The sequence below is a fragment of the Emiliania huxleyi genome, assembly GCF_000372725.1.
Source record: "Emiliania huxleyi CCMP1516 unplaced genomic scaffold EMIHUscaffold_36, whole genome shotgun sequence".
Lineage (NCBI taxonomy): Eukaryota > Haptophyta > Isochrysidales > Noelaerhabdaceae > Emiliania > Emiliania huxleyi.
In genome coordinates this window covers 500,455-518,985 of record NW_005199274.1, presented here as the reverse complement: position 1 = coordinate 518,985, position 18,531 = coordinate 500,455, and the positions used below count along the sequence as shown (strand labels likewise).

Genomic DNA, 18,531 nt, shown 5'->3' with positions numbered 1-18,531 from the left:
TCGCGTGAAGGCGCCACAACGCCGAGGGCGTGACTGCGGCGGAATACAGGCCGGGTGCGCGTGAGCGCTGCTTGGAATGCCGGGATGCACCCTCCCCGCATCTAGGCCTCGAGATCTGGGGAGATCTGGGGAGATCTGGGGAGATCTGGATGCATCTTCCGCATCTAGGAGGAGGGGCCGAGCCGGCGCATCGGCACGGAGGACAGCTTGGCCGCGCCGACCTAGGGGTAGGGTGTGCGGGTTCGGGTCCGGGATCGGGCGGGGGAGAGGTCCCGCCCCGAACTGCGAGTTAAGGGCGGGATCCGGGAGGGTAGGAGCGCTAGGGACGAGAAGAAGAACGCCTGCGCCGGCTCGCGCGCAAAGAAGGGCGAGCCGGACGCGGCGTGCAGGCTGTTTTGCCTAGGAACGGTCCAGGACAGGTCTAGGACAGGTCTAGGAAAGGACGCGCGGCGTGCGGGCTGTGTTGCCGCTCCCACATCGCCGAGTCGATCAGCGCCGGGCTGACGGCGTTGACGCGGATGCGGTGCGGAGCGAGGTCCTGCGGAGGAGGGGGTGGGGGGGGGTGGGGAGGGGGTGGGGAGGGGGTGGGGAGGGGGGAGGGGTCAGGGAGCGGTCAGGGAGGGTGTGGGGTGGGGGGTGGGGTGTGGGGTGGGGTGGGGGGTGGGGTGGGGGCGGGCGCCGCATCTCGTCTGGCAGGGGGCTGCGCTCCTTTGCTGCGCTGAGGGTCATGCCGACGATGGCAGCCTGAGGCGGCGAGGGGAGGGCGGGGGGGCCTGAGGCGGTGAGCACAACCGCGGATCGGCCGGAGAGAGGGAGGTGAGAGGCCTGGCGAGGGCGGCGAGGGCGGCGAGAGGGCGAGAGAGGTCCAGGAGAGGTCTAGGAGAGGTCTAGGAGAGGTCTAGGAGAGGGCTAGGAGAGGGCTAGGAGAGGGCTAGGAGAGGGCTAGGAGAGGGCTAGGAGAGGGCGGCGAGAGAGGGCGCGGGCGAGAGGGGAGAGGAGCGGAGTCCCGAGGCGCCGCCTTTGAAGCGACGTAGGCGACCATTGTGGGGAGATACGTGGGGAGATATGGGGAGATAGCCGCCTTTGAAGCGACGTAGGCGACCATTGTGGGGAGATACGTGGGGAGATATGGGGAGATAGCCGCCTTTGAAGCGACGTAGGCGACCATTGTGGGGAGATGTGGGGAGATGTGGGGAGATAGCCGCCTTTGAAGCGACGTAGGCGACCATAGTGGGGGTGCCGCGCAGCGCAGCGGCGGAGGCGGTGTTGACGATGGCGCCGCCGCCCGACTCTCGCATCGCGCCGCCCACCGCCTGCAGCACATGGAAGGCACCAACCACGTTGACCTGCAGCGTCTGCTCAAAGTCTGCCGGTGGGTAGTCGAGCGTGGGAACCATCGCGCCCTGCACGCCCGCGTTATTCCAGCAGAGGTCGATGCAGCCAAACGCGGCGACGCCGGCCTTCACCGCCGCCTGGACGCTCGCTCGGTCGCATACGTCGCAGGCGGCCGTCACACATTTGGCCTCGGGGTTAGCAGAGCGAACAGCGGCGAGCGTCTGGCCGAGCGCCGCGGCGCCCAAGTCGAGGGCGATGATGTTCGCGCCGTGCGTGGCAAAGTAGACGGCGCCCTCGCGCCCCAGCTCGCCTCCGGCGCCAGTGATGAGGACGGTCTTGCCCTCGAACCGCTGCTGCAGGCCGCCGGCCGCCGGCTCCGCCTCGGCGTCCGCCATGAGAAGCATATCTCCCATGCTCCGGCCCGCAGCCTGCGAGTGCCTGTCGCTCCTCTCGGCGAGGGCGGCGGTGGGCGGCCACGTGAGGGCGAGCCCGGCGGCCGACGCAGCGGCTGTGACTCGGCGAAGCAACATACCCTTGTGACACTGGCAAAAGAATTTTAAAGGCCGACAGTACAACACAACAAAAAACAGAGCTCAGTTGAGATTTTTCTTTTTTGCCGCGGCGAGAATGCCCTCCGCTCACCGCCCTCTAATCCTGAGAGCGCCATGTCGCTCAAGCACGTCCTGCTCTGCCGGCAGCGTCGCCCGACAGCGCTGGTTGCTCTCTTCCACGGCCTCGGCGACAACTGCACCACGCTGCGGCCCGTCGCCGAGCGCTGGCTCGCCGCCCTGCCGTCGGTGGCCTTCCTGCTGCTCGAGGCGCCCGACCGTGACTACTTTGCGCGCGAGCTCTTGTCGGGCGCGTGGTCGGGTGACTGGTACAGGGAGCAGCGGCCGCGTGCCGCTGGCGAGACGGCCGAGCAGCACTACACCGCCACCATCTCGGACCGCTGCGACCACGTCAGCGGCGTGCTCGACGACCACCTCGTGTCGCTCGGCGTCGGCAACGAGCGGCTCGTCCTGGCGGGCTTCTCGCAAGGCAGCGCCCTCGCCGCCTACACCGGCCTGCGGCGGCGCTGCCTCGGCGTGCTCGCCCTCGGCGGCCCGTGCCCGCCGCGCGAGCGCCTGCTGCCCGACAACAGCGTGACGCGGGTCTGCTGCGTGGTGGGCGACGCTGACCCGTACGCGCCGCACGCGGCCCTCGCCGCCGCGCTGGCAAAGTACCCGCCCCGCAGCCCGGCCGAGGGCGTGCACGTGGTACAGGGGATGGAGCATGAGGTGACGGAAACGTCGGTCGCGAAGGGACTCGCCTTCCTCTCCTCGCTGCTGCGGGACACGGCCCCAATATGAGTAGACGCGCAATATGAGTGTCGCGATGAGCTTTAGTGTTTAGAGTTCTCTAATCAACACACATGTACATATGTGCATGTACGGCACACACTCACAGAAGACAGATATCACGGGGACGTGAGCAACACGCACAGTGTCATCCCGCCGGGGTGGGTGCGCCACACTGTGCACACACATGGACATGGGAGCTCTAAGTATTAAGAGCAACCATGCAGCCAGGAGACCGTGCGCGACCCCCGGCGCGAGGGTAAATGTCTCCTCGCCGCCCTCTTGAGAGTGGTGTCGGCGGCTTGCGCTCAGGCATCACTTCGGACTAGCCACTTCGCGATCGACGTCCGCCGCTCGGGTTCGTGGGAGGGGCTGATCACATGGCTGCTCGTGTCCGAGCGGTAGCTGTGGCCGGCATCCTCCGCCACCGCCTCCTCCTCTTCTACCGGCGAGCGGAAGTCGGACTCTGCCTCTGGCGGCCCCGCAATCGACGGAGACGCAAAGGGAGACCAGAACCCGGAGAGCCGCTGTGAGGTGCGGAGCGCTTTGAAGCGAGCCATCATAGAGTGCAGCTCCGTCTTCTCGGCCACTTCGCCATCGTAGCCGCTGACCCGGAAGGCCATGCTGAAGCGAGAGTCGCGGGCCGGAGTCTCCGAAAAGCGCGCAGCAGCCGGCGGCGTGGTAGGAGCATCAGTCGGCGGCGTGGTGAGAGTATCAGCCGGTGGCGTGGCGAGAGTTTCAGCTGACAGCGGTGGCGACTCCGGCAGGCAGCGGCGAGCCCAGGAGCAGAGCTGCGACATGCACGAGAATCAAAACCCGGCTCCTCTCACTCATCGGGCGAGCATTTTGTTCTTCGCTGAGATGTTCACCTCACGCGTCCGTTATTCCTCTAAGGGAGTGTGTCTTGTGAGCCTGTTTGTGTCTGTGTGTCGCTCGTGCGTGCCGTCATCATCTGTCCAGCGTCCACCCATACCGCGTTGGTTGGTGTCCGCCAGTCCGAGCCTGGCTGTTCTTCACCTTCCTACATACATACATACATGAGCGATTCTAAGATCAGGTCTGCCACCTCCCCGCTGGAAACGAAAATCTAAGTTACAAATCTCGAATAAATCTCGAAGCACACTTGAATGCTCACTTGGCAGGTAACATATGCGCCACGCGCCCCAACCGCTCCTCTGGTCGCCGCCGGCCTCCGCGGCGGCGGCGATGTCCCAGCGCCACCCATCGGCCAGCCCTCAGATCGATCGATCGGCGCTCAAAGTCGGCTTCAGATCCGAGAACGCTGCTGGCGCCGCCGCCGATCCCAGCGGCGACGCCAGCAGCTTCCTCTGCTCTCCAATGCGCCGAGAAGCGACGCGGGGGTGCTCGGCCCGCCATGCACGACGAAGGCTCCGCCGGGCGCGCGTCGGCCGGTCCGGTGGCACCCTCTGCGCGCGGCACCTGCCGGCGCCCCGACGACAGCCGTCGCGCCACCGCTGATGGAGGGGCGGTCGGCGCCGCTGCCGCCGCGCTGCCGGTGGGAGGGGCACTGGTGGTGGCCTGGGCGGCCCTCCGCCGCCGCTCGGGGCGCCCGGGCAGCGGTGGCAGCCTGCCGCCGCACCACTTCGAAATGCCCGCTGACCACTTCGAAATGCCCGCTCCGGCGGCCCGCGATCGCTATTCTTTTTTCTACAAGCAAAATTCGAGCCAATTGAGGAAACTGAAGCGGGCAGGCTGGAAGCACTGAGGGACGGCCGATTTTCGCCCAGTGGCAGGCCTGATCTTAGAATCGCTCACATAGGGAGTGCGACCGGCACATGCGTGTTCGCAGTCGCTCCCAGAATGGAGATTTGATTTGTTTGTTTGGCATAGCTTGTAAAAAATCTCTCTCTCTCTGTAAGCCGCAGCAACCAGCATGAGCATCACACACACATGGACATGCATAATGCAACACCAACAGTGGAACACACAACGTTGACACACAACGCGACTCTACTCGGCCCGCTCAAAGATGCTATTGGAGCCGCGGTCCGGCGCTGGTGCAATCTCGACCACCGTGGGGTCGGCTGCCTCGCTCTCGCACTGCGCCACGGCCTCCTGTACCAGCGAGTCGAGCTCTCGCAGCTTGTACAGCTGCAGCTCCTTGTCGGACTGGTTGGTGACGGTCACGTCCGGGCTCGCCAGCGTGTCGATCGCCTCGTCCACGCTGCGACTCGCCCACCTACGCGGTAGGTTATGCGGAGGTGACAGACGAGCGGCCTGAAACCGCACATCACCCCTTCAGAGCGGCGTTCACATCATGATGAGCTCGGACGCCATCCCCTCCGTGGCCTGGTGGATGGGGACGACGGTGCAGCGCCGCTCTGCGGCGGGCGCCGGCCCAAGGCCGCCTCCGGTGGCCGCCTGCAGGTGTACCGCGTAAGTGGAGCTCCAGGTAAGGCCAGGTAACCCTCGCGACTCCACGTCCGAAGGCGTTTAAGGCCCCGTGCGGTGTGTGTGTGTGTGGTGGTGGGGGAGGGGTGGGGGTGGGGGTGGGGGTGGGGGTGGCCGCCTGCATGCTGCACCACGCCTCAAACTGCGTCCTGGAGCGCGGGGAGGAGGGCGAGAGGCGGTCTAGAGAGGCGGAGAGCGCGAGGCGTGGCCGTGTGGCGTGCGCGCCAGAAGCGGGAGAGGTAGGAGAGCTCCTGCAGGATGAGGACGGAGCAGCCGAGGTAGAGCAGGTTGACCTATGTGCGGGGCAGTCCACGCCCAATAAGGGAACGGGGGCTTCGTCTCTCGCCTAGCCGCAGGAGAGACACAAGAACATTCTGCAGCATGCGCTTGAAGTCGACCTTCTCCGTGGGCGTCCGCTCGCCCTGCGGCATGCACCAGTAGTCGTACCAGACGAAGCCCACCTGTTCAGAGCGCGGCGTGCGTGAACAGCATCTATTCACGGCAGTGCTCAAGGCATACCAGGCGAAGCTCACCTCGAGGCCGGCCGGGCTCTGAAGGTGCTCGCGGATCGCCCGCAGCTGGGCGCCGCTCGCGTCGGGCGCGTCGGGCTGCTCCCAGCGGTGGCTCACTGCGAGGATCTCGCCGCGGTACGCGTGACGCCCGTATGCGAGGTGCCGCTTGAGCACTCGCCGCTGGATCCATTCTGGGTGCGCTGCCTGCATCTCCTGCAGCCGCGGCAACGTCGTCTTGTAGCCAGCCTCGTCGAACCGCCCGGAGCGGATCACGTCCGCGTCGAGAAAGAGGAAGGTGCACTGGACGCCTTGCATCTCCAGCGCGGCGTCTGCGAGCGCGCGATTTGTCTCCTCCAGCTCCCGGTCGCGCTCGCGCCGGCGCTGGGCGGCGATGGCGCCGATCGCTGCTGCAAGCACGACGAAGAGGCCCGTGACGCCAAAAGTGAGACCGAGCATGGTGTCCGCAATCCAATCGTCACTGCTGAAGCCAAAGATGGTGATGGCCTCCTCCTTGCCGGAGCGCTCCTCGATGTTGAGGAAGATGGAGCACCAACCAGCCAAGACGAAGTTGACGAGGAGCACAAGATTGGTTGCCTGCGGGAGGAGAGGGGGGGGGGGGTCGAGCGAGGGGGGTGTATGTGCACTAGGGAGCGTGAACGGCTTACCACGGCAAGCGCGTAGTCCTCAAACTTTCGATACGGCTGCGTGGCCGCCAGCGCCGTCAGGTAGCAGGAAGAGAGCAGAACAGCCACCACGAGCCGAAGAAAGGCGCGTTCCTCTCGGATTAGCAGCACGATGCCGTTGAGAATCAGCTTGCGCGCCAGCTCTAGCGCCTCCCACCAGAAGAAGGTCGTGGTGTACTCCTGGTGGAGGAACGCCGTGGCCCGCGTCAGCGGGGAAGAAACCTTGGCCCGCAACGGCGTGTAGCAAGCAGCGAGGAGCGAACTGTAGAGGATCAGCGAGCCACCCACCCACACCCCGGCAAAAATGATAGCGCGGTCAATGGTGGGCTGGTGCTTATCGGTAAAGCACTCGATGCTCGGGTCACGGCGCAGGTAGCTGACCATGCCTTTTGCGTGCTCCGGGTCCGGGTCATCATACGCCTGTGTGGGAACGCAGGGCTAAGGAGACATCGTCGGAGTGGCGTCTGTGGCTGGGGCAAATAACGTCGCCTGGCAGGACCACGCGCCAAAGATGTAGGCGTTGACCCCCGGCACACACAGGAAGACGAGCACAAGGCTGGCTGGCAAGAAATCGAGGAGTCCAAGGGCCACCTCTTTCGGCCAGAGCTTCTGGCGTGGAAGAGGCGTGGCGTGCCAGCGATAAACCCGCAGCGCGACGCCCGAGAGCAAAAGGAGAGCGATGAGGCCCACGGGCAAGAGCGTGACCGCAATGACCCGGGACCCGCTACATTGAAAGGGCAGAAAAGCCTCGGCCCAGTTGAGCGAAATCCAGTCGTTCAACCTGTCGATGGGCGTCGTGAACTCCTCCGGGAGCTGCGCTGAGTAGGTGACGTCGAGAACCAGCGCCACCTGGTAGAACCCCAGCAGGATCTTGAGCTTGGGCGTGAGGCCGAACGTGGCGAATGCGGCGACAGCGCGGTCGGCGAAGCGGAGAAAAGGGCCGATGCATGGCTTGCGTCGCAAGCTTGTCGTTGAGTAGACCCACGCCGCGATGGCGCACGAGACAAAGAGGCCGACGAAGAGGCCGACGATGTTGCCCACCAGCTCCCCTACTGCGGCACACTGGCTGCACGTGTCGCCGTTGGTGAGGTAGTGGTCCTCCTCCTCGCAGAGCTGGCACTCCGGGCCCTTGAAGCCTGGAGCGCAGTAGCCCGAGCCGTCGATTCCGAACTCGGAGCCGCCGGCGCACCGCTTCTCGCCCGCATCGCCATCGCCACCAAAGCGACGGCACTCATACAACACGTCGCTGCTTTTGCTGGCACGCCAGAATCCGGCTTTGAGGGGGAGTTTCTCGAGGGTGGCATTTGGCGAGCTGCAGTTGGCGTCTCCTGGGCAAGGACGGCAGAACTCTATCATGTCATACGGATCGGCGCTAAAGTTGCTCAGGTAGTACCCCTCCATGCACATTGAGCAGAAGACGCTGCCGGGACCGCTAAAGAGTGGATGTGGGCAGCGGCGGCACTCCGCCTGGCGCTCTTGCTGGGCGTAGAAGCCGGGCTCGCAGTCCGTGCACGAGCCACTGCCGATAGCCGACCAGGTGCCAGGAGGACAGGGACCGGCGCAGCGACTGCTGGACTGGCTTTCGGGGTCGAGCGAGACGTTGAGGCCGGCGGCGCAGCGGTAGGGGAAGTCGCGCTCCACAGGCTCCAGCGGCAGCTGGTAGAGGTTCTCGCCGAGGATGGAGGGGTCGTCCTGCCAGTTGCACGGCTGCACGAAGGTTGCGATCTGGCACAACCACGGCTCGTCGACCGTCATGTTGCAAGTCGCCTGCTTCTCTGGGCTGCTGTGCCGGCCGCAAGCCTCCTCCTTCTCATCCGGTGAGGGATCTGTCTCATTGGTGAGCGCGCAGTTGTCGCGGTGATTAGGGCAGTCATCGATCGGCTTGCCAAATCGCGTCGGGCACGCCTCCCGGTACACCTCGCAGAGCGCGTTTGGCAGCCAGTGGCCGGCGGGGGCGGCGAGGGTGTAGGAGACTCCACCCCCGAGAAGGAAGATGGAGCTCCCCTGACCCTCCGGTGCGGAGCAGGTGCTGATCAGGGTGCCCTTGCTCAATCTGGTGCGCCCGCCCGCCGAGTAGAGGCCGCCGCCGTACTCTGTGGCGATGCAGTTGGAGATCTCGGAGTTGATCAGGTTCACCTCGCCCTTCTCGTTTTCCACGTACAAGGCGCCGCCCTGCGTTGGGCGAGGAGGCGGGGGTCACTCCTCCTGCGCTACTGGACTCTACCTACTATGCGAACCTCGGCAGCGGAGCAGCTGCTAAACTCGGAGTCCATCAGGCTCACCTCGCCCTCATCCACGTATATTGCGCCGCCCTGCGTTGGGCGAGGAGGCGTGGGGGCGGATGTCACCTCTGGATCCCAACGCAGGGCGGATGTCACTGCGCTACTGGTCTGATTCTCTCTACATGGCGCACCTTGTCAGCAGAGCAGCTGGTAAAAGTGGAGTCCTCCACTCTTGCGTTGCCGCCCCACACGTTCAAGGCGCCACCCTGCGTTAAGTGGGAGGGCAGATGTCTCTTTTGCGTTACTGGTCTGGTTCTCTCTACATGGCGCACCTGGTCAGCAGCAGAGCAGCTAGTAAACGTGGAGCCCTCCACTCTTGCGTTGCCGCTCGACATGCTTATGGCGCCGCCCTGCGTTAAGCGAAGAGGCGGGTCACTCCTCCCGCGCTACTAGACTCTATCTCTATCCCTTGCGAACCTCGGCAGCTGAGCAGCTGCTGATCTTGGAGCCGAGCAGGCTCACCTCGCCGCCACCCACCCACACTGCGCCACCTTCCGTTGCGTGGCAGTCCGAGAATTCGGAGTTGATCAGGCTCACCACGCCGTCCCACACGTATATGGCGCCGCCCTGCGTAGGCGTGGGGGCGGATGTCACTTCTGTGCTAATGGGCATGGTATCTAAGTGGCGGCGCACGTATTCAGCAGAGCAGCTGGTAAACGTTGAGCCCTTCACCCGTACCTTGTAGCGATTGAAATTGTCGACGTACAAGGCTCCGCCCCAGTCGCCCTTGCAATTAGTGACAGTCGAGTCCATCAAAGTTAGAATGCCGTTCTTTACATAAACAGCGCCGCCATCTGCGTTTGTTTTCCCGTTGACGAGGTTGAGTCGCTCGAGCGTAAGGCTGCAACCGCCAGACACTTTGAAGAGCCCGATCTTGTCCTTGCCGTCGAAAGTCGCGCCCTCGCCGCTGCCACGGATGATCACGGTGATCTCCTCATCGCATTCGAGCCGCGTCTCCAACTCAATGATTGTGCCAGATGCGACAACGACGTCGACGCTCGCTTCCATGCGGCTTTCGCTGAAGATACCCAAAAGCTGCTCCTTGCTGTCAACCTCATAGTAGGGTGCAGACGGCGGCGGCAGCGACGGCGGCGGCAGCGCGGGCGAGAGCTCTGCGGTGGCCGAGAGTCCAAAGGCGGCGCAGAACACCAGCATGTGTCTGTTCCGGCGTGAAAGAAGAAAACGAAGTCCGCTGCACTCCAAGTGCTCCAAGGACTCAAGTGCTCCAAGAATTCGCAACGAGTGGAAAACAAAACGCCAGTACAGTCGAGGTCTGTGGGCATACGTAGCGTACTGACGCGTGACGGTTGGAAACGGTACGCAAGCCGATACATCAAACTGCAGCGCCTGTTTTTTTTTCCCGCGCATGTTTCTTTCTTTAATGCGCGCCGTCGCAAGGAAAGGGAAGGGGGAAGAGGCTGCGAAGGGCGAGGGGGGGTGGAAGGGGGTGGGCCGTGCTATGCCACCTGCCTCGTGCGCACCTCTATTCTGCTCCGGGGAGTGACTCGCCACCGCGAGCAGCAGGCAGCGATTTTTTTATGGGCAAATGACACAAATGTCTCTCGCCCCAAGCGCAACTTGGCAGCCCTCCTCCCTACTGCGCCGCCGCCGCGATCTCGCGCGCCGACCAGCCGACGATCTTGCCTATAGGATGGTCCACGTGCACAGGTTATCGCGCCCGGCAGCGCAGACTGACCCCGCCCCGCCCAACCGCGCCGTCGAGCGCGGACGACGTGAAGACGGCGTCGCTCTGCACCACGCGGCCGCCTGCTCGCAGCGAGGCGGGTCAAGACAGGCACCCCCCCCCCGCTACCTCTACCCCCCTCGGCGGGCGCGGTGCGGGCGCCAAAGCGCTGCAGCCCGCAGACGGCGAACTGGTGGAGCGAGTCAAGGGTCGCGGCGCCGGAGTCGAGGGTGCCGGTGGAGGCTGCCGCCTGAAACATCCTCCGCGCCGAGTCGACCTGTCGGAGGGGGGGGGGGGGGGGGATGCGGCGAGGTAGAGGTTCGGTAGCTCGGTAGCTCGGAGCAGGCTCTGTGTCGAGTCCGCCTTGGGAGGGAGGGCAGCAGAGGCGCAGCCGGGGTGCAGCCGGGGTGCAGCCCAAGGGCACCCCAAGAGGTGCAGCCAAAAAACCTCCCAAATCTAACCGAAGGGCAGCCCAAGAGGATGTGTACCTTGGAGGATGACTTTTTGGTCCGACCGGCCGACGTCGACAGCTTGCCGATGACGGCCCAAGGGGCGCCCTCGGCGCGGCCGATCAGGAGAGGGGAGTAGCAGTGCCCGGCACCGACCAGCTGCCAGGGAGCAGGCGGCGGGGAGGGGAAGGGGAGGGGAAGGGGAGGGGAAGGGGGGGGGGGAGGGGGTCAGAGGCGTGCAGGCGGGCGGGGTGCTGCCCGTGTGCCGGGAGCAGCGGTGGGGAGGGAAGGCTGCGGCGCAAGGCAGGCGAGGCCGGCGGTGGAGCGGCGGCCAGAGGGGCAGCGAAAGGCGAGGAGACAGGGTGGCGGTGGCGGCGGCGGCGGCGGCGGCGGTGGCGGCACGAGTCAGACGCGGGGGCGGCAAGAGGCAGAGGAGGCGATTGCAAGAGGCAGAGGGAGATGGCACAGGTGGTGGCAGCAGCAAGAGGCGGCGGCGGCAGGAGGAGGCGGCGGCGGCAGGAGGAGGCGGCGGGAGGCGGCGGCAGAGGCAGGAGGAGGCGGCGGCGGGAGGAAGCGGCGGCGGGAGGAAGCGGCGGAGGGCGGCGCTCGCCTGGCCGTCGGGCAGGAAGAGGAGCTTTGTGAGAGGCAGCTCCGAGAGGCGGATGGTCTGCGCCGCGCCCTCCGAGCCTGCGGTTGTGAGTACGACGCCAACATGAGGGGAAGGGGGGGGGAGACGGTCTGGTGCAGAGTCTTCAGAGCACCGCGTGAAGGAGAGGGGTGCGAAGACAGTGAGTACGGCCGGAGATGGTCGAGGACAGCTGAACACGCCTCCTCTCGGGCGCCAGGTGGGATACAAGAGTCCGTCCTCCGCCTCTAGGGGCGGTCGAGCCTGCGGCCGCCGCGGCCATGTCGACGACGGCGACGGTCGAGTTTTGCGCGGTGAGGGCGAGAGCGTCGCCTGGCTCCCGAGGGAGGGAGGGAGGGAGGGAGGGAGGGAGGGAGGGTGCGAGACTCGGTCCAAGCGGTGAGGGCGAGCGCGGCGGCTGGTGCGCAGGGAGGGGAGAGGCCCGTGCCGAGAGGGGAGAGGTGCGAGCGAGGGGGCGCGGGGAGAGCGGGAGAGCGGGAGAGCGGGAGAGAGCGCGAGAGCGAGAGAGCGAGAGCAAGAGTGAGCGGGCGAGCGAGAGCAAGAGTGAGAGAGCAAGAGTGAGAGAGCAAGCGAGAGAGAGAGGAGGGAGGGAGGGAGCGCGGAGCCAACCGGCGGCGGAGAAGGCGACGTCGAGCACCCAGCCGTACGCCTTGCGTTGCGGAAACGCCAGCATGAGGGGGGGGAGGACGGGTAGTGTGCAGGGTCCTCAGAGCACCGCGTGAGTACGAGGGGTGCGAGGACAGCGACTGCAGCCGAATCCGGCGGGGTACAGTCGAGTCCGTGTCCTCTCGAGCGGCGGTGACACACTCTCCGGGAGGGCGAGAGTCCGTATACATAAATCAGAGTCCGTCCTCCGTTCCTAGCCGTGCGCCTCGTACGTGTAGAGCAGCGTCCCGAACTTGGCCGCTGCGCCCCACGGAGTGGTCGCCTGCGGGATATGGGGAGATGTGGGGAGATTTGGCGAGATGTGGCGAGAGATAGGGAGAGATAGGGAGAGAGCCGGGGAGAGATGGCGAGAGATGGCGAGAGATAGGGAGAGACGGCGAGAGAGGTGCGGCGGGCGCTGAAGCAGCCGATGGCGGTGCACGCTCGTCGGCATGCGGGCGGCGCGGCGCTGCCCCGACTGCCGAGCACTGCACGGCGCTCGCGAGCTCGCCGACACCGCACGGGCCGGCGTGTGGAGCAGGACACCACGCACGAGCTGTCACTCACGAGCACCGCACAGCAGTGCTGTGTGCGCACACACCCGAGTACACACCCGAGTACACACCCGAGCACACACCCGAGTACACACCCGAGTGTGCCAGGCGGCGGGCAGGCTCAGGCTCACTCGCGGAGCCGCGGCCTCTAAGCGAGATGTGGGGAGATAAGGCGAGATATGGCGGAGATATGGCCGCGGCCTCTAAGCGCTTCTTGCGTGCGTGCGCCGGCGCGGTGGGGAAAGGGGGGAGGGGGGGAGGGGGGGGGGGCGGGTGCGGGTGCTGTTCCGCATGCGTCTCTCTCTCGCGCGCGCCTCTTTGCCGTCAATGTTCCTCAGGTGCGCCTGCGCGGGCAGACACGCCGTGCGGGAAGCGAGTCGGAGAGCAGCCCGCCCGCCCCATCCCGTCGCGTCTCTCTCTCTGCCCCCCCCCCCACGCGCGCGCGCGCGCGCCGAGAAGACGCGGCAGCGGCAGTCGAACGACGCGGTGGCGAGGATCGGCGCCGTCGGGTGCCACGCAACCGCCCCGACCGTGGAGGAGTGATCCTTGATCATCTTCGAGACCCAAAAGTCGTTTGCCGCCTCGTAGTAGCACACCGGCACCACCTTGGCGCCCGACCCGACCGCGAACTTCTCCTCGCCCGGCGACCACTGCACCGACGTCGCCGCCGCCGCGATGCGCAGGATGACGAGCGACGGCTTCCACTCGCCGCCGACCTGCGTCCAGACGTAGGCGTTGCGGTCCTGCGAGACGGTGACGATCTTATTGGACGTCGGTGCCCACGCGATGCCCGTCACCAGCGCGTCGTGCTCGCTCAGCGTCGCCACCCGCTCCCACGGCCCGTCCAGCGGCTCGGCGGTCGGGACCTTGAGGATGGCGATCGTATTGTCGTTCGGGCAGACGGCGAGGAGCGTGCGGTCCGCGTTCCAGGCGTGGATGGTGATTGCGGATTCGACGCGCGCCTCGAAGACCATCGCTCACTGACCGCGTCTGGGCACGCGGCAAGGTGGTGGCTCACACCCGCACGAGCAGCGGGGAGCAGCGCAGCGTCGGCGCTGAAGTCAATCGACCGGGGCCAAGGTTCCACAACGCGCAAAAAAGGCCACGGCTTTCCAAGTGCCGATGGCCGAGGATGGCGAGGATGTGAGGTTACTGACTGTTCTCCAAGTGCTCCAAGTGCCCCTCGCCTCACCCTCCCGCCGCCTCGCCGCTCGCTCGCGCCCGCCCGAATCTCTACTTCCTCGTTATCCATCCGCCAGCCCCCTCCCCTCGCCGTACGTACCGCCGCCTCCTTCCTGCTGCCGCCCCCGCTCAGCCGTCCGATCCGCCATTCCAGTGCCCTTCCGTTCTGCCGTTCTGCCGCCGTGCCGCCGCTTCCCCGCCGACCCGCCCGCCACCCGCCACCCCCCCGCCCCGTCACCCTCCCGTCGCCTTACGCACTTGCCGCTATGGTATCCATTCTCCCAGATTCTCCGGAGTGCGGAGACAAGGCGGCCTCCGCTCAAGGATCGTTGGGATGCTTCTGGTGACTCAGGAAAGAGAGGTGCTGTCCGCCCCCGGCTATTACGCCTGGCACAATTTATTAGAAGTCGGGGCTTCCACTTCCGCCCGAGAGAGAAAGAAAAATCCCTCTTGTCTCTCAGCCTACTTGCCCATAGCCTCCGACGTCCGAGACGGCGCGCTCTGCTGACTCTCATCTAGCACCCTCTTGCGTCTTGGGGGTTGGGGCCTCTCCTGACCGCTGTGGGCCGGTCTCCAGACCACCTCCTCTTGTGCCTATGGGAGTACCCCTCTCGGTCTACTTGCTAGGACACAGGCACAGGTTTGCATAATGCGAGCTTTTTCTCAAGGGCTACAGTGCAGAGAAGAAATGCGCATTATCTCGCACCGGGGTGTACATACAGGCGCACGGAGTCCTCAAACACCCCTCGAGGGACCGTAATTAGCTGATGTCAGCCGCCCGCAACAGAAACTTCGTGACCACTTCAACAGAAAGCTCACCCCGGATCCTGCTGAACAAGCTCCTCTTGTAGCTCGATCGGTCACACCGCCATCGCCGTCGGGGAGAGGGGGGACGACACTGCTTCGGCAGCGTGCACCTCGATCCTGTACCGTGTTTGTTATGACCCCCCCCGATGAACACACCAGTGAGGGAGGGCGAGACGATCGAGGGGTCCCGTACCACGCGGAATCGACCCTATCCGGTGCTCAAGTGCTCAAGCTCTCACCGCCACCAGCGAGCGCCGGACCGCAGCCCGGCCCACGCGGCCGGGCACCACCGTGATGGCGGCCTCGCGGCCGACCATCGCTCCCGACGAGGATATCGCGGCCCTCCTCGAGCGGGCGCAAGTTTCTGCGCCCATCTCAGATAAGGTGGTGCCGCAGCTGCTGGCCCAGGATGTCGGCAGCGTCGCGGCGCTGCTCGAGGCGGGCAGCAGCGCGATGGCCGGCGGCGATGGTGCTGCGGGCGAGCGCGCGGGCGGCGGCTAGGGCGGCGGCGTCGGTACAGGCGCTGCCGAGGGTGCCGTGCGTGCCGCATTGCATGCGCTTGCCGCAGCCGGGCTTAGCGGCCCCCGCGGCGGAGATGGGACGCGCTCCGCTAGCGAGGAGCACGGCGGCGGGGCGGCGGCTGGCGGCGAGGGCCGCGGCGGCGCGCGCCCCCACGAGGCGGACAGCGGCGCCTGTGATGCGCAGGCCGCAGAGGGTGGAATCGGAGGTGGGACCGAGGTGTCCAGTTTGGACCCCTTGGTGCCCGCGCTGCCGACGAGCGGCGATGGGACGATCGACGCTGCGAGGGAGGATGAGGAGGAGTGGGCTGCGGCGGCGGCGGCCTACCGGCAGGTGTGCCCGGTGCGGCGAGAGGTGGCCGTGTTCGAGGAGTACAGGCGCCAGGCAGCTGCTGAGTGCCGTGCAGCAGCAGAGGCAGCGGCGGAGGCGGAGATGGAGGAGGAGGAGCCCGAAACGGGCAGCGGGGAGGCTGCGGCATTGGCCGCGCCCCTGCGCGGCCTGGCGTCTGCGCCAGGCTGCGCTGGCACAACGGACAGGTCACTTCTTTTTTCGACACTCTCCGCCCCGCTTGCAACGCGAGACAACGGCTTCATCATCTTCATCAGCGGCTTTCATCCATGCCTACCGGCCTCCTGACCCTTTGAGTGTCGGGCCTTGCGGCGTGATATGCGCCCGCGGATAAGCCACAATCTGGCCCGCAAATTACGACGAACGCTGCCTCCTCGATGGGGCAGCGATTCGGCTGCTGGCGTCGGCGATGGCGACGGTGCGGGCGTATGAGAACATCGAGGCGCGTCGCGGCCGGGATGGTGGCGATGTCCGGGACGTGCGCTGCTGCCGGGACGTGCGCTCCTGGGCGGAAGTCTGCGCGGCGGCTCGCGAGAGGGAGTTCAAGATCTTGGCTCGCGACTCGGTTCGCGCGGCGGCGGCTCGCGCGGCGGCGGCTCGCGCGGCGGCGGAGGCGGCGGCAGAGGTGGCTGGGGCGGCGAAGGAGGAGGAGCCCGAAACGGGCAGCGGGGAGGCTGCGGCATTGGCCGCGCCCCTGCGCGGCCTGGCGTCTGCGCCAGGCTGCGCTGGCACAACGGACACTGTCACTTCTTTTTTCGACACTCTCCGCCCCGCTTGCAACGCGACAACGGCTTCATCATCTTCATCATCCTCGACATCCATCGCCGGTGCGGCGGCCGGCGAGGCCGCGGCGGCGGCGCCGGCGTTGACCAAGAGCGCTAGGAAGCGGCTCAAGGAGAAGGCGAGGAAGGGGCGGCGCGCTGCAGAGGCGGCGGGCGAGCCGGAGGTGGCGCCATCGCCGGCGCCGCCGCCGGTGTTCAAGACGCTCAGGGAGAAGAAGGTGGCTCAGGCGTCAGCGGAGGGCTGGGCGGCGGAGGTGGCGAGGGCCGAGGAGCTCTACGAGGAGCTGCGCGAGCGTGCGCCCCAGCACTGCCGCCGTGGCGGCAAGTGGGCGCGCGAGAAGCTCGTGATGGCGGTGCAGGGAGAGTTCCCGCGCGCGCGAGGGGCAGGCGTTCCCAAGGGGACGATCCTTTGCCTCGGCAGGGTGCTCGACGCGCACGATGAGCAGGATGACGCGGAGGGTGGGCACCGGGACTGGGAGGAGGACCCGCTCGGGTTCGACACCAACCCGATGCTGCTCCGCGCCATGTGCATGGCGTTCGAGTGAACGCCGTGCAGGCGGCCCGTGCCTTTTGGTGTACCGCGTTTGTACCGCGTCCTGTGCCCCCGAGTTCATTTAATAACAAGCTTTCAGCTGACGACGATCGCGATGGTGAGCCTCGTCCGACCCGAAGCACGCGCGGCAGGACTTTGGGCACAAGCCCTTGACGACGTTGAAATCGCACCCCCCCCCGGAACAGCAAATCCGCGCAACTCTCCGCCAGCAGCCCTAGCCGCTTCGCTTCCGGGGCGAGCAGCTCATCGGGTGTGTCGTTGCATTCCTCTGCGCGCGTCCACTTTGCCGTCCAGTCGTCGTCTTCAACCTCGCTCGCGGGCCGCATTTGCTCCAGCATGCCGATCTCCTCCAGCTCGGCTCTTTCTACCGCCTCTTCGTCCGCGACAGCGCAGCTCTCCGGGCAAAGCTCCTTCACCTTGGCCCAGTCACACATGGTCGCAAGCGCCGTCTCAGGGGGCGGGCTCACCGTCACGAGGGAGACGCATGTGAGGGCCAGTCCGTTGTCGGCAAGGATGCCCTTTTGCCCCAAGCCTCCCACCACTACCTCGACGCATGGCGGGGCGGCGTCCTGTGTGCTTGTGGGCCGATCCGCAGAAGAGCAGCGGGCGAGCGAGCTGTCAAACGTGTCGTTGATGCCGCGCGGCGTTGATGCCGCCTCAACGGGAAGCCTTGCCTCCTCCGCCTGGAATAGGCGGCGGCCTAGGTCCTCATCGTTCGTTCCCGCAATCCGCGAGATATCCGTCTCGCCGCGCTTGAAGCAGGCCAGCGGATAGATCTGGCCCACCGCATCGTTTTTGAAGGCCTCCTGCTCCTCGCTCGTGGGAAAGAGCTCGCAGATGCTCTCGTTGAGCATCGCCTCATAGTCTTTTTCATCGACTGACACTGCCTCCATGGCCTCTTCTAGCTCGTCGTCGTTCAGTGGGACGCTGAGGCTCCTTCCGAAGTTCTGCGATTCAGTGCGGCATGGACAACAGGTGATGTGGGCGATGGGGCGGGGGGGGGGGGGTGGCGGGGGCGGTTGGCGCACATCAGCCTTGATGGATTCCAATGCAATGTGTCCGAAGAGGGAGCAGCAGTTGTCCTCGTCTGCCTCGCCACCGCACGTCTTGGGGCACGTGAAGTTGACCGCGGCATTTGCGCACAGGTCAGTCTTGTTGACATCGTCGGCCACCTCGTTTGCGCAGCAGGAGCAGAGGCCATTGTACCAGCCGGCTCCAGTGATAGGCGGAAGAGAAGGCGATGCCGACGGCGGTGGCGGTGACGGAGGGTCGCACTCCTCGGCCAGCCGGCGGCGCGATGCCTTGGTAGTCTCGTCTGCGCCATCGTCATGTGATGCCGTCGCGGAGGTCGAGGACGACGCTGCAAATGGGACCTTCCTCCCAGACAGCGCGGAGACGTTGCGGGGGTCCGCTTTGGTCAAGCCGAATCGGCTGTATCGGAAGAAGGTGGCATAGGGCGAGGGCATGACGTAGTCCTGCCATGCGCCCTCGATCGAACCCTCCGCCATCGCCCTGGTGGTCATGAGCTCGCCCGGCTGCGGCTTCGGGTCGACAGCCCCGTCCACCGCGATGCCAGAGCCGTCAAAGGACTGCCCTAGGATGCCGTGGGGCGCCACGACCAGGCTCCGTTCGGGGGGGAGGAGGGTGACCAGCACGTCGAGGCGCACCTGCGGGCGGGGGCATCACACGTTCAGCAAAACAGGGGCGTGAGCGCCGGCGGGGCTGGGCCATCGCAGGAGACGGAGGAGGGTGCCGAGGCAGCCGTCCGAGGCAGCCGCAGCCGAGGCCGCAAAGAAGGCCG

The 18,531-nt window shown here is 66.2% G+C and overlaps 2 protein-coding genes across 2 annotated transcripts in view; one reads left to right on the top strand and one right to left on the bottom strand.

Moving 5' to 3' along the window:
- ARPC1 (actin-related protein 2/3 complex, subunit 1) overlaps positions 1–13,626 on the bottom strand; it is a 30,309-nt gene extending 16,683 nt beyond the window's left edge. The window contains exons 1-11 of the mRNA XM_005772483.1: positions 12,992–13,626; positions 12,854–12,883; positions 12,212–12,268; positions 11,950–11,989; positions 11,584–11,652; positions 11,305–11,381; positions 10,734–10,853; positions 10,408–10,522; positions 10,278–10,328; positions 10,129–10,205; positions 9,754–9,822 (exon numbers count right to left, since the gene is read on the bottom strand). Of these exons, the coding sequence (XP_005772540.1) occupies positions 10,156–10,205; positions 10,278–10,328; positions 10,408–10,522; positions 10,734–10,853; positions 11,305–11,381; positions 11,584–11,652; positions 11,950–11,989; positions 12,212–12,268; positions 12,854–12,883; positions 12,992–13,513 (1,131 nt within the window). The 5' untranslated portion in view covers positions 13,514–13,626 and the 3' untranslated portion in view covers positions 9,754–9,822; positions 10,129–10,155. The remainder of the gene's footprint in view (positions 1–9,753; positions 9,823–10,128; positions 10,206–10,277; positions 10,329–10,407; positions 10,523–10,733; positions 10,854–11,304; positions 11,382–11,583; positions 11,653–11,949; positions 11,990–12,211; positions 12,269–12,853; positions 12,884–12,991) is intronic.
- A 2,178-nt stretch (positions 13,627–15,804) lies between these two features.
- On the top strand, positions 15,805–16,722 carry EMIHUDRAFT_208814 (hypothetical protein; the record flags this gene model as incomplete). Its single annotated transcript, XM_005772410.1, has 2 exons — positions 15,805–15,960; positions 16,291–16,722. 2 exons carry the CDS (start codon positions 15,805–15,807, stop codon positions 16,720–16,722), a joined length of 588 nt encoding a protein of 195 aa, XP_005772467.1.
- Between the last annotated feature and the right edge of the window lie 1,809 nt (positions 16,723–18,531).